This window comes from Balaenoptera ricei, chromosome 1 (assembly GCF_028023285.1).
Source record: "Balaenoptera ricei isolate mBalRic1 chromosome 1, mBalRic1.hap2, whole genome shotgun sequence".
Lineage (NCBI taxonomy): Eukaryota > Metazoa > Chordata > Mammalia > Artiodactyla > Balaenopteridae > Balaenoptera > Balaenoptera ricei.
In genome coordinates, this window is record NC_082639.1 from 9,971,517 (window position 1) to 9,987,103 (window position 15,587).

General features: G+C 44.2%; 1 protein-coding gene across 1 annotated transcript; it reads left to right on the forward strand.

The window, feature by feature from the left end:
• LOC132347983 (PRAME family member 4-like) lies at positions 1 to 8,248 on the forward strand. Its single transcript, XM_059895058.1, has 6 exons — positions 1 to 245; positions 681 to 896; positions 1,072 to 1,245; positions 2,585 to 2,921; positions 7,611 to 7,667; positions 8,222 to 8,248. Exons 1-6 carry the CDS (start codon positions 1 to 3, stop codon positions 8,246 to 8,248), a joined length of 1,056 nt encoding a protein of 351 aa, XP_059751041.1.
• The last annotated feature ends 7,339 nt before the right edge of the window (positions 8,249 to 15,587 follow it).

The window sequence follows — 15,587 nt, forward strand, 5'->3', positions numbered from 1 at the left end:
ATGAACCTGCTGAGGGAAGAAGCCTTGGTCTTTTCTGCTGTGGAGGATCGACCCACAGAACTCTTTCCACCGCTGTTGATGGAGGCTTTTCATGGGAGATGCATCGAGACCCTGAAGGCCATGGTGCAAGCCTGGCCCTTTGTCCACCTGCCTCTGGGGGACCTGATAGACATGCCTCATGTGGGGCCCTTACAAGCAGTGCTGGAAGCGCTTGATGCCCTGCTTGCCCAGAAGGTTCAATCCAGGTGAGTCGGATTCTGGTAGCCTGGTAAAATCTGGATCGTTCTAGAGGAGGCAGCTGGGGTGAGACTAAGTAGATGGAAAAAGAATGGAACAGAGAGTTCTGAAGATGACAATGAAGAAGTTTAGAGGCTTTGGCTCACTACGGGAAATGCTTCCCGGAAGCATAGGAGTGCCTATGATGCAGGGGAGCCTGAAAAAACATGCCTCACCTCCTCCCAGTGCTGCCTAATGTTACTAGAAGTGGAGAACCAGAAAGTAGGGGAAGGCAGAGAGAGATGGAAGAAAATGAGACAGGGAGGGAAGAAGGCAAGGCAGCAGGTGATGTCAGGAATCTAACGTTACAGCACAGGTGGGCAGCCTGTTGTCAAATATTGAGGCTGTTTCTTCATTCTGTGTGGATTTTAATGCATCCCCACCAATCTCCTTTTTCCCCATAGGAGGTGCAAACTGCGGGTGCTAGATCTACACGATACTGGCCAGAACTTCTGGAGCATGTGGTCTGGAGCCAGCACTCACGGGTGCTCAAGCTCACGAATGGCACAAGTGGCTGAACACAGGTCAATGACAAAGCAGCACTTGGCCCCGTTTAAAGTTTTCATAGACCTTTGTCTGAAGAAAAGTACCCTGGATAACTTCCTCACCTACCTCCTCAGGTGGGTGGAGCAGAGAAAATTTTCATACACCTGTGCTGTAAGAAGCTGAAGATCTTTTCAACGCCCATGGAAAATATTATGAAAGTCCTGAGTATGGTGCAGCTGGACTGTATCCAGGAGGTGGATCTGGCATTTGGCATCTGTCCACTCTGGCTATGTTTGCTTCTTTATTCAGTGAGATGAGTAATGTGCAGAGACTCTTTCTCTCCCACATCCACCTGCCTGCCTTCGAGAAGCAGGAGCAGGGTCATGTCCAAATTACCTCTCAGTTCCTCAGGCTGCTCCACTACCGGGACCTCCATCTGGAATCTCCCTCCTTCCTTGAAGGCTGCCTGGACCAGATGCTCAGGTGAGTTGGACCACTGGCTGGGTAACACTGAACACGCTAAACCTTGAAAACACTAAAATGTCAAACGCACTGCCTCCTTTGCTGCTCTATCCTGAAGTGTGGTATCCCATATCCACACAAATCAAGGTAGGAGGCTAAACTGGTATAGTGGCTCTGGAAAGGGACACACTGCTAGGGAGGTACAGATTATAGACTAGGATGTTTTGATCTAGCAATGAGGAGTTTGTGATTTCTTCCTTAGGAAGAGAGTCTATGTTCAAATGACTTAGAAAAATAGGTAAGGAAAGAGGACATTGAAGGGGGGAAACCACATCAGACCAGAGCATTTCTGAAGAAAAGCTCAACACTCACAAGTTTTGTGACTGCAATGAGCCTGTCTTAAATCCCCTGCCTGTAAAATGTTGTCTTATGCTCCAGATAATTAATATGTATTAATTACATTAATTAATATATGGGAAAACTATGATTCTGGAAATGATGGTAGTGGATCAGAGCAAAAAGCATAGTAAAAAGTGATATAACGTTTGTAGATGATGCAGGGATATAGGTGATCCCATACAGACAGGCAACCCCAGTTGATGCTGGTCAACGTTGTGTAGGTTTATGTATGTCTCTGTACAGCCTCACCTGGCCAGAGATATAGGCATCTGGAGTTCAAGCAGAGACTGAAGGAATCTGAGTTGAAATCTTTTTTTTTTTTTTTTTTTTTATGGCTGTGCTGGGTCTTCGTTTCTGTGCGAGGGCTTTCTCTAGTTGTGGCAAGCGGGGGCCACTCTTCATCGCGGTGTGCGGGCCTCTCACTATCGCGGCCTCTCTTGTTGCGGAGCACAGGCTCCAGACGCGCAGGCTCAGTAGTTGTGGCTCACGGGCCCAGTTGCTCCGTGGCATGTGGGATCCTCCCAGACCAGGGCCCGAACCCATGTCCCCTGCATTGGCAGGCAGATTCCCAACCACTGCGCCACCGGGGAAGCCCCTTGAAATCATTTTTTATCTCATCTACCAATACTAAAATTCAGTGATGTCCACACTTGATTGAAACTCTCTGGCTCTTGTCTTAGCATGTCCTAGAGTACTCCATTATTTTCATTCATTCTCATAAGGAAGTGGAGTATGTTGTACTCTGCTTTATAGGTGAAGAAAGAGAGTTTTCAAGATCCTGTGAAGTGACTCAGTCACACAATGGTGACAGGACCGAGCCTAGAGCGAGACTGGGCAATCAGTGTATTGATCGTCATCAGATGGTCAGACTAACCTTAGCCCTGTAGAAATCACTTGTCTCTTACCTGGAGCTCACCTGGCACCTCAGTTTCCAACAACTAATTGCTCGGTTTCTCCCCAGGTGCCTGATGACCACCTTGGACAACCTCTCAATAACTAACTTCCAGCTTACAGAATCAGACTGGATCCATCTGTCCCAGTGCCCGAATATCAGTCAGCTAAAAGGCCTGGATCTGCGTGGTGTCAGGCTGACCGACTTTAGTCCTGAGCTCCTCCACGTTCTGCTGGAGAAAGTTGCAGACACTCTCCAGGAACCGGACTTAAGTCAGTGTGGAATCATGGACTCCCAACTTGAGGCCATCCTGCCTGCCCTGAGCAGCTGCTCCCAGCTCAGGTCCTTCAGCCTGTGTGGGAACCTCCTTTCCATGGCCGTCATGGAGAAGATGCTGCAACACACCGTTGGACTGCCCTGTTTAAGTCAAGAGCTGTATCCTGCTCCTCAGGAAAGTTACTGCCCTCAGGGTGTTCCCCTGGAAGGGAGACTTGCCCAGCTTCAGGCTGAGCTGTTTGAGATTCTGAGAGACTTAGGATGGCCCAGGACCATCTGGCTTAGCCTCAGTCCCTGTCCTCACTATGGTGATGACATATGCAGTCACATCGAGCCTGTTATATACTGCTGTAATACTCATGTCTAGTTGGTTGCCTCTATGTAAAACTTTATTCTGGGCACTTGGAAACTGAAATCTAGGACAGAGGTACACTATGAAGGGAAAACACACCCATGGTTTCTGATATCTGCTCAATGTGAATGGGAAAAGGAATGGTGATCCAGTGTGGGTGCAGGATTGCACTGGAAATATAGACTCTGGGAGGTGATGGGACTTTGGGGATAGGTGTTTATACAGTCAAATATGCATGTAAAATTTTGGAGCTGGTTACGGGCTTGAGACCCACATGCTGGAGTTATCCTTGCATGGATGTTTGTAAAGCAATGGTCAGAAATAAAGAGACCCTCAGTGAAAACGGACTGCTGCCTTCCATGATATATTATTCTGTTTGCTCAGTTTATACCTGAGGAATCTCCAATTATTGATGAAGAAAAAGGCATTGAATTGTCTATAATCTGAAACCTTACTATTGCTTCAAGTTCTTTATTCCATCTGGGGAATCTCTTATGTCTTTGCCTACTTCTTTGGCTATTCAGTGGGTTAATACAAGAAAAGGGGAATATACTCCATGTCATTGAGCCATTGGAGTGAAGAGCTCTTGGCAGGGCCCTCACTGCTGAGTTAGGTCATGACCCTGGGCATGAGTATTCTTCACAGTTCTACCAAAGGGTCCATAAGTCTCAGTTCCTGGCCTTTGCATGTGCTGAGAAAGGCTTCACTGCAAAAGGCAAGGCCCACAGTTCTGGAAGGTGTTGTCCACACTGTCAATAAGCTTGAGACTCTGGTCCTCACCATTCCATGACTGTCATGGGTCAGTAGTGGTCCTTATTGATATAATCTAGTTGTGGCCAAACATCCAAATTCCTTTTAGCAAAATACTAAAAGAATACATGCATTTAACATGGTTTTATTATTTCCATACCACATTAAAAATAATATCCTTTTGGGGGTTTGGTCATTTCAATAAGAGATTGATATTCCCATTACAACTCCTGTCTCTCCCTATCAGGGAGGAGAAGTATAGCATGTTTTGACATCAGCATTTCAGAATATATAACAAAATATCCATTATGTATTGCATATAACTCGTAGTCGACCCTCCTTATATTCAGTTCAGCATCCTCAGGTTCAACCAATTACAGATGGTGTAGAACTATATTTACTACTGAAAAATAACCACGTAGAAGTGAACCTGAACAGTTCACCCACGTGTTTTTCTAGATTCACCTGTATATGTAGATACATATGTATTATGAGAAGAGGCTTGCCTGGTTCCAGAGGCTGAGAAGTCCCACAGTCTGCTGTCTGTTCGCTAGAGAACTAGGAAAGTCCGTGGTATAATTCAGAACTAGTCTTAAGGCTGAAAAGCAGTGGAACTTATGGTGTAGCTCCAAGTCAAGGCTAAAGACCTGAGAACCAGGGGACCAGAATGTATATTGTAGACTTTCAAGGCTCAAGAGCCAGAAACTCCAATATTCATGGGCAATAAGAGAGAAAAAGAGGGAATTTGCCCTTGTTGTTCCATTTAGGCCTCAAGAGGATAGGGTGATACTCACCCACATTCGTGAAGGCAAATCTCTTCACTCAGTCTACTGATTCCAATGCTCATCTCTTCCTAGAATGTGCTTAAATATCCTCCCAGAATTAATGTGTGACCTGCTATCTGGGCATCCCTTGTCACAGTGAATTTGACACATAAATTTATCTATCACAGTGGATCTAAACAAAGTGCACCCAAATGAAGACTCCCTATTTTTAGTTTTTTAAGGAAACTAAAAATACTGTTCTCTATAGTGACTACCATATGACCCAGCAATCCCACTGCTGGGCACATACCCACAGATAACCTTAATTCCAAAAGATACATGCACCCCAATGTTCATTGCAGCACTATTTACAATAGCCAGGACATGGAAACAAACTAAATGTCCATCAACAGATCAATGGATAAAGAAGATGTGGTACGAAAATACAATGTAATATTACTCAGCCATAAAAAGGAACAAAATTGGGTCATTTGTAGAGATGTGGATGGACCTAGAGACAAAGTAAGTCATACAAAGTAAGTCAGAAAGAGAAAAACAAATATCATATATTAACGCATATATGTGGAATCTGAAAAAATTTGCATAGACAGTCTTATTTACAAAGCAGAAATAGAGTCACAGGTGCAAAGAACAAACATATGGATACCAAGGGGGAAAGGCGGGGTGGGATGAACTGGGAGACTGGGATTGACATATATACACTATTGATACTATTTATAAAATAGATAACTAATGAGAACCTACTGTACAGCACAGGGAACTCTACTCAGTGCTCTGTGGTGACCTAAATGGGAAGGAAATCCAAAAAAGAGGGAATATACATATACGTATAACTGATTCAATTTGCTGTACAGTAGAAACTAACACAACATTGTAAAGCAACTATACTCCAATTTAAAAAAAGTGAAGGCTCCCTGCTAAGGATTCAGAGACTAGTATTGTTGACTCCGGGGTAGAAGGGGATATAGGGCTGGGAGGACCTTAGGCAAGAGCTTCAGTTTCCCCGTAAAATGAAGATAATGATGCACACACAGTTTATGGGATATTTAGTACAATCCAATGAGATGGGGCTGAGGACAAAGTCGCAGCATCTCAGCCAACCCCATATGTTCACTTTTCTAAGTTATTAAGAATTGTGTCCTGAGAAGATGGGTATTCTGTAATAGGAAAGAGCCTTTGCATTCTGTTATATAATGGCCCATGTCTGGAACCCTTAATGAGCATTAAGCTAAAATACATTTGTTTAGCTCATAGGAAACATCCTGAGCAGGCCCACATTTGAATGGCTGTAGAAAGGAAGAAATTAACACATTCCCTCTGGCATCTGGCCAGAACCAGAACTTAACCCCTCCCCTTTTATTATAAAAGACGCCTAAATTGTAATACAGAGAACTTAGTTCTTTGGGACACTTGTCCACCATCTTATTGGTCTGCTGGCTTTCCAAATAAACTCACTATTCTTTGCACAAACAACCCATCTCTCAGTTTCTGGGTCTGTTGTGTGGCGAGCAGTACAAGCTTGGGCTCAGTATCAATTCCAGTTATACAGTCGGGGACTTGTGCTTCTATACATAAGTGCAGGGGACATCATTTACTTTCCACAACCGCTGTGACTTTTGTTGACTAGGTTTTTTTGGTGGCTTTCCTGGAGGCAGTGTGTTCCAAGTGTAAAACACAATAATGAAATAGGAGCACAGATGACCATTTGAGAAGCCACCAGGCTGGGTGTGCCAGTCTGGTTTGCAAAAAGGGATGAAGTAGAGTCTCTTGGGTCCCATGTTTGAGAAACTTCAAGGGAGAGCTACCTGCCCACTCCACCCTTGATATCTGATCATCCACAATATCTGATCAAAATTTCTCACTTCTCACTCTTGGTATCTGGTCATCATTGGCTGCCTTCAGTAGGAATCCTGTTAGGTTGACTAAGCTAGAATCCCACCCTGCCCCAGTCCTGATGTCTCCTCTCAGTAATATGCCATCCACCTACACCCCTGTTCCCTGGCTGTAAATCCCCACTTGTCCCTATTGTATTTTGAATGGAGCCCAGTTCCTTACTGGGTCTCTCTTCCATTTTTGCAATAGTCCTGCATCAAGTTTGCCTTCACTACTTTAACCTCTGTCCCTCTCTGGTCTTCTTTGATAGTACTTTCACAGCTGGTTTCTCCTCAAGCAGAAAAGCACTTCTGAATATCCTAAATACCCAGAGTGACCCAACTTGGAGCCTGCCTGCCTTTGTAGCTTTCCATATGAGCCCCTGCATTTTCATAAGAAAATTAGTAAAACTTTTCACTTTAAAAACTGATCCTTCTTGTTTGCATTTTTAAAACTATGGTCTGTGAGCCAGAGTCACTGAGGCCTGTGTCACTGCCTCAGCAGCCACTCAAGGACAAATGCTTGTTGAATGTGTCAAGGCTGTAGCTCCCAGGTGAGAAAAATGGAGGCTTTTGACCAGCTATTCTATGTAATAATCCAGATGGAATGGGGCTGACCTCACTTGTACGTTAGAATGTATGTAGACACACTTAGAAGTTGTCATGACCCTCCAGGATGGAGTGGACCCCATGACAGGGAAAAACCAAAGTCCTCAAATCCCTGCCTGGCCATTGCCAGGAAGGAGTGCGGATAAAAGTCTTGGGTTTCCCAAGACTTCCTCATATTCAAAGAGAATATGAGACCACTGGGAGAGAGTCCTCATTTAGAGACTTGTTAAAAGTTGAAATGATACATGAGAGCTCTGCACCCATCCCCCTCCCCATAAGATGCTGGCTGAGCCAGCCTGACTTTCAGGTGCAAGAATCCCTAGAGAACCTGGAAGGAGGGAAACCTGCTGTGACTTCAGTGAATGGGGAAGGGTAATAGGTGCAGTCCTTCCGGACATGTTCCCTCCATCCACCAATTCCCAAGTTCCTGTGTCCCCCTTTATCGATCTTAGACTCAGGTGGATTCTGGGGACCTCTCCTTCAGAGGGCCAGGGCCAGTTGTCCTGCAGGTGAGTCTTCTCTAGAAGAGGGACTCAGGGATGTGTTAGGACCCCAAAGCCGGCTGGTTCCTGACTCTGCAGTTCATAGAAGACCTGCACTGCAGGTCTTATGGGGGAGTCCTGAGGCAGCCCCTCATCCTTTTCCTCCCTGTGTTCCCGAGTCCAGTGGGTGTGGCCTCAAAACCTGCCCCACACCCCTGGCTTCCCAGCTCAAAGAGAAGAAACTCCTCCCAACTCCCTGGACCAACTGATTGCTGATCACCGGGATCCTGTGGGTTTCTGCCCAGAATGAAAAAAGCAGTTTTCATCAGATACACCACACTATTACTGGTGGGAATGTTTCCCTCCTGCTATTCCAGTGACTTGCTGATCTGAGCCCTTTCTCCTTCAGTGGAGGCAACCTACACAGTGAGGCAATGTGGTGAGGCACCTCCTGTGGATAAAAAGCATGTAAAACCAGACCCTTCTCCCTCCATTTTCCTGCGTGTGATCTTGAACCAGTCAAGGGTGACTCTCTCTCTATGGCCTCTGTTCCTCTCAGGCTCACATCCCTTTTCTCCCAGAGATGCAAGAAGGAGGATAGTGTGTGAAGGAAACTCTGAAGAAGCCCCAGATGAAGTGACACAGTCCAAAAATTTCCGACTAACAAAACTCCGGGGGAATTTCATGACATTGGAAACACAAAGGATCCAAGGTGGAAGGCTGATCCAGACTTAGAAAGGAGGATGACAATTTACAAAGCATAGAAATAACGTTGGCTCCCGGTCATCAGTTATGCCATGAAAAGAAGACAGTCACTGCTCACACTACTGTTGATAAATTCATTATAAAGAAATAAAACAATTTAATTCTCAGTGTTTTAAAATACTGTGTTCTAAATAAATATTCCTTTTACTGCTTTTACATTTACCCATATATATATAACCACAGCAAGAGAGTTAACCTTTTAAAAGGTCACAGGATAATCATAGATTTTTTTTCCCTTTTGATTATTAAGATTGTGTTGTAGTTTCATCTTGCACATTCATTTTTATCTTTGTTAGGGAGGAAAGCATTTTCCTCTACACTTCGACGTTCTTCAACTAGTCTAATAATCAAGTTGATATAAGACATTACCAGGAGAAAAACAAATTTAAATGGAAGCACATGGAAGTCCCACAAGCACAGTGAGACTCACGGAGAAGCCAAGCAATTGAGGCTTCTCCACGATCTCAGCACACGGAATGGGACAGAGACCCCAGACTTCAAAGGGGAAGAGGTAATTCACAGAAGAGCAGGTGTTTGGTAATTAGATGCTTGTCCTATCATACAGATACATCATTCAGATAAAATTCTCTCTTCATAATAGCTTTCTTTCAGGGCCAGACCCCCTATCCAAATTCTTTTAGGTAGTTCAGGGAGAGGTAAAATATTTCTTTTTGAGTCTGCTGGGTCTTTATTACCTTCAGCTCAAAACAGTTTGCATGTCAAAGCTGCACACTCTGGGGAGGCTAGTTCTGAGCCCCTTCACCCTCTTGCACTACTGTGGTCTAGGTACAGGTATTTTTTAGCTTATGTGTTTTTTTTGTCTGCCTCAATAGAATGTAAAATCTGTACCTCGAGATAACCGAGAGAGGAATATGTCACATTCATTGGACGTTGCCCCTTTACCCAGAATGGCAGTTGGCACATACTAGATACTCAGTAATTTTCCTTTTAAATTGAGGAATAATTGACAAATATAACTGTATATATTTTAAGTGAACATGATGATTTGATATACATATATATTGTGAAATTATTACCAAGATCAAGATGATCAAAACATCCACAGCTCACATAGTTAACTTTTTCTGTGTGTATAGTTGGCATGCTTAAAATCTCCTCTCAACAACTTTCAAGTATATAATATTATAGTGTTAACTATAGTCACCTTGAGTATATTAGACCCTTGAAGAGATATATGAGCATCCATGTTCATTGCAGCATTATTTACAATAGCCAAGGAAACAACCTAAACGTCCATTGGTGGAAGAATGGATAAAGAACAAGTGGTATATACATAAAGGTATATTATTCAACCATATAAAGAAGAAAATTTTGCCATATGTGAAAACTTGGATGAACCTGCAGGACATTATGCTAAGTGAAATAAGTCAGAGAATGACAAATACTATATGGTATCAGTTATATGTAGAATAATTAAAAAAAAAACAATTTCATAGAAACAGAGAATATAATGGAGGTTTCTAGGAGTCAGAAAAGGGGGAAATGGGATGACATAGGTCACAGTTTACAATTATCCAGTTATAAGAAAATAAATACTTTTAAATGAATCAAGGAGAGAGAAGTGGGGGGCAATATTGGGTGTTGTGTGTTGGGGGAGTTTCACGTGTGCTGAAGACATCCAAGGGAATGTGTCCACAGAGTCCCCACACCCCCCGGACCCTACCAGTGTTCAGCCATGGACATTAGAGAATTTCTATCACAAGGGGAGTCCAGTGCCCCCGAGTCCATTGTGGGCTTCTGGGCTACTCCTTAATTTGTGGTGGGCAGTTAATGTGTCATGGTTTGATTTTCATCTCCTGTGACCTTTCTTCAGATCAAAGTAGGCAACTTAGTGTCACTTGGATGACAGGGACACAGTGCCAGATGTCATTCTTTCTCATTTCCTCCTGAAAAGCACAATTTTCAAAGTCTGGAGGGTGTGATGAGTGAGGAGAGTAAACTGCAAAACTTCCCAAGAGCATCTCTTTCCTTGGCCTAAATGCCATGGTGGGGACCCTCCACTTCCCTCTTAAGCTGCCCCTCATCTTTGCATCCAGAATGAATACTCACCACTCTGTTTTTCCAGTCTCCATTGGCCAGACTCTGTGCCATTTGGGTAGAGGTTGGGGGCAGCCACTGGAACTTAATATAGGTCAGGGCAATAGAAGCCAGTGCCTTTTGAACTCATGTCACTGAGTAGGACCCTATGGTGTCTTCCTAGACAGACTCCTCTACATGTCCTCTGCCTGCCTCTTGTTTATGGAAAAATTTTAGCCTCCTAAGGCCTTCCCTGAGTTCCAAAGAATGAATTTAATCAGAGAAGTGAGAAAATGCAAAAATAAAGGGAAACATTCAAGCAGGACAAAATGATGATTGTTTAGCCATTAAAAAAAAAAAGTCCAGAACATTTAATTCCTCTTCAAGGGTTATAGATAATATTCTCAGCAATATCCTTTGAGCTGTTTTGCAGATAATGAAATTCCCATGAGGCTGAAGAAGTTAACTGTATGCTGACCAGGAGCAGGTAGATTCCAGACCAGTTGGAAGCAGAAGGTCGATGATGTTGACTCCGACCATTCAGAAGAATGTCCAGGAGAAGATCATGAACTTAAAAATGCTCTTCCTCACCCTGTCTTTAAAAACCTTTCCCTGAAGCCATCTAAGAATTCAGACCTTTAAGGCATTGCCACCTGTACTTCTTCCTTGGCCTGGAAATAATCACTGCACTTTTCTTACCACGACACGGTTCCAGTAGACTGGCTTTACTAAGAGTGGGCAAGCAGACCCAAGATTGGTTTGGTAATATTCACAGCTCCCAAAACCAGGACACCCGTGCTCCCAGTGGTCTGAGGCACAAGTCCCCAGACACGAAGGGCCAGAGCCCTGTGAGAGTCAGAGGACATGATCTCCTGCTCAGCTGCCATTTCCCTCCTCTCCCTCATTTTGGGCCCCACACCAGCTCCCATGGATATTCTCTGTTCTCCTCCCTTTTCCTTCCTTCAGTGCCTGTGGCCCAATCCTGCCTGGAGAGAGTCAGCAGACCATATCTGCTCTCTACCCACCCTGTGTCTACAAACCTGTCCTCTGAGATGAATTGGATCCAGTGGGACATTTGCATCAAATCTTTATTGAAGAAGAGTGACAGCTCCTTTTTTTATAACAATATTTTAGTGGATCTAAAGTGTAACCACACCCTGTTGAGTACTGGAGGGGGCAAGGAGACCCAACACAGAGACCTGAATGTTTAAAAAGGCACAGAGGGCAAGACAACTCAGGGCAAGAAGAGAAATGTGTTGGGAGAGAAAAAAGACTTACTGGGCTTGAGGAGAACTTTGTCAGCTCAAGGGCTGGGCTAAGAGAGCCACATCGGGGAGATCCTCTGCAGGGGACTCGTCCTCAGGACCTCCCATCATCAACTGTCACCTCTGCGAAGACCAGAAGATTCAAGATCTTCCTCTGTAACCCGAGAGGGGTTGTCCTCCAGCATTTCTGGGTGCCTTGATGGATCTGCAGGGGAATGCTATGCCTTGGGATTAATCATATTTTCCAAAATAGCTCAGTGGAATTTGAGAATTCCTTGATTTCTGCTGATCTCAGTGGAAGTGTGTCCCAGCATTGTAGCCAGGCTCCAGGCTCTAGGAGAGGTGATGTTGGTGGGCTGCAGAAAGAGAGGACTGCTGAGCCAGCTTATTCTGGAAGAGGAAATGGATGTACAGAAATATTCTAAACCATTATGCAGAGACCCGGATGCATATATTTTAGAATCTCATGTGGGATCCTGTGGCTTGAGAAGGGAGTCAGGACGTCCCCCTGATGGGCTCAGAGAGCTGCTCTGACCTGGACAGCTAACAATGTCATGAGAACAGCTCACCAGGACATGGTAGAAATGCCAAATCCAGGATTCACATCAGACCCTGGGAGTCCCGCTAGGCCCAGAATTGGGCGGGAAGGACGGCATCTCTGTGCACGTATGCTCCCTCCTCTTCGACACACAGTGTGTCCCCTGAGCAAACAGGCTCTGTGTGGAGGTAGACAGAGGAGGTATCCTCTACTCAGGGGGAAGGAAAGGTGCTGGGCTTTTATAATTTCTAGAACATTCCAACACTTTGATCCCTCCCACCTCCTTGGATCTCACAGAAGCTGGGATCCCGTAGAAACATCAGCAGCTTGGACCCTGCAATTTTCCCATTTTCACTGACATCACGTGAAGTCTGTCAGCCAGTTCTTCCTAACACTTAGGTTGTCTGACAACTCAGGGGTCCTTCTGAACCCCTCACCTGAGGGAATCTACCATTTATTAGCTGGGTGGAAGTGGGCAGGTTTTTTTCCCAAGCTCAGACCTGAATCCACCAGCCTAAAAATGGGAAAGAGCAGTGAAGTTTACATTTTCTGTGAAGGTTATTTGAAATAGTGGATGAAAAGTGCTGGCACCATTGCTCACCTAATTTTTATTCCATAAACAGGCATGTATGGTTAATCTCACTCTACTGCAGCTCATTAATAAAGATGATAGTTAAAATCCCTATTGAGGGCTTCCCTGGTGGCGCAGCGGTTGAGAATCTGCCTGCCAATGCAGGGGACACGGGTTCGAGCCCTGGTCTGGGAAGATCCCACATGCAGCGGAGCAACTAAGCCCGTGAGCCACAACTACTGAGCCTGTGTGTCTGGAGCCTGTGCTCCGCAACAAGAGAGGCCGCGACTGTGAGAGGCCTGCGCACCGTGATGAAGAGTGGCCCCCACTTGCCGCAATTGGAGAAAGCCCTCGTACAGAAACGAAGATCCAACACAGCCAAAAATAAATATAAATAAATATAAAAGCGATTTAAGAAAAAAAAAAAAAAGAGTTGCCCTTCATCAGAAAAAAAAAAAAAAAATCTCTATTGAGTACAACCCAGTTTAACCCAATTTTATGCAAAGGCCATTTATACTCAGGGTAGAAATATGGTGAATTGAATATCCCAGAAAGATGCCAAGATGGAGGACACACTTCAAAAATCCTAGCCTTGGTCGCCAGTGGTATATGAGAATGGTTTGGGCATTACATTAAATGGGGGCGGGTGGAGGCATGGAAAATTCTTGGGGATGGAGGAAGGTTCTCCCTTTTTTATGATTTTAAATTTCAAAAGAATCTCCGTGTGATGTAGCCCAGGGTGGGAGATCTCCCTCAACGTGGCAGATCATTAAACACAAATATACCCTCTGAAGTCTGGGGGGGAAAGTGTTGGTATTTTTGAACGGTGATTAATATGAGGAGAAGGACAGAATTTTACTTCTGTGCCTAATGGTGTCACTTCGATCAGAATCTTACCAAAGTTTGAGGAAACACTAACTATTAAAAAATACTTAGAACGGGGCCAGTGGGATTATGGTTCAGCTCCCAGGGCCCCTAGAATATGCCTGGGGTTAATTGCCATCTCGGCTGCATCCTCTGTGGGAAGAACCTAAAATAAAACTTTTACTGGTAGCAGCTGCCATGTTGAGGACAAGGTTAGAAGGGACTGATCCACATTTATTTTCCCTCCGGCTCTGAGTTCCCAAAGAGCCCAAAGTGCCCACCCTCAGTGGATCTCAGACTTGAAAATGTCTCAGCTTTTCAGCTTCTCAGCTTTGAATCTCTCAGCTTTGCGGAGCTGGTCATTTCTCCCTCTGCTCACATTCTCAGATTTAGTCTTTTCGTGGCAGTTTGCTGTCCAGATCTCAACGTTCTGGGAGGAAACACCCTCAAAGATGACACTGTCTTCTCTTAGCCACTCCTGCTTAATTTCTAAATATCACCCAAAGAAAAGTCTTTAATGTCCCTCTTCCCCAAGAGGAAAAAAAAAATATGATGCTGTTTGAGTGATTCACAGGGTCCCTTTAGGAATGGCCACCACCACACTGCCCAGCACCCACCCTTACTTCTCATTGTGATTTTGACCAGAGGTCCTTCAGAGAAGCCAGGACTTAAGCGTGGAGGGCCAACCACCTCCCCAGTTGCACTTCCCTTGCTCCCTGAATAGGCTCGTGATCTGCTGTTTCCAATGTAACACCTAAGTGACAACTTGAAGCAAATAGGATTTTTTTTGTTTCCTTTGGACATAACACCACTGTCTTTACGAAGCTGCTTTAATTCTGGGACATTTAATAATTTTGATTTGACCAAAGATCTCCCAACAATGATGTGTTCAAGACATTGTTTTTGGTTTTGCTTTTTGTATAATGTCAGGAACAGATAATCCCTTCCTTTTCTCACACCCGGACTGTCCATGTTAGTAAAACTCAATCCAATTTTGTGGAGTGAATCAATGAATAAATCCTTGACTCCATCCCCCACCCCCTCGTTCTTTCTCTTTCAAGAATGGAGGTCTGACCCAATCAATTCATCTGAGATTGACAGTAATCCAATCAGGATTAACTTGAGGGGAATTCTGGAATCTATTCAGGTAGTGCTTTCTGGTTGGAAGTTAGTAGTAGGAAAGTGGGAGGATGTGATCAGAAAGTTCTATAAAAGCCTCAAGCACCAAAGAAGAGATGCAGAAACTTCTCACTCTGGAGTCACTGCCTGGATTCTCCACTAAGTCTGAGGTCTGAGCAGCCTGCCAGCTACATCAGAGCTGGTAACTTATCAACCTCAGCTAAGGATATTTTACCAATGGTAAGCGTGTTTTGAATGGTGGAATGCAGTCTGAGATGGCATGGAGAGTTTTCCTTTTCCTTTCCTTTTGGTTGAACAAATTTAAGGCTTTGGTTTTGCCTCAAAGTGTAGTTTTGCCTTCATCCTAAACATTTTGATTTGTGCTTTGGTTTATATCATTTAAATGTCTTATCAAGCACTTTTTTCTTGTTAATGAAAAACATCTAACTGTTGGAAATGATATTTCTTGACATTTAAAGTTTTTATTCTATACACAACTGGCATTCATTTTAAAGGTATCTCCTTAATCTTTCCCAGAAAACTAACTTTGGGGACTGAAGATGGAAACTGTTCCACATGAACTCCTGTCCCCATAGTTTGGGCCCTAAGTGATAGTTTAAAAGTTTTCACCCTAGAAACAAGGGGGCCAGCTTGCTCAGTCTCATGGTACAAACTTGCAAGGGGGAACTGCATTAAGCAAAGCAGTGGATGGAAATGGATGAGTTACTCGTTGCCTTTCTTCCTTCTTGGTACTTGTGAGATTCTTGCTCTAGTGCCAGAAGGGACAG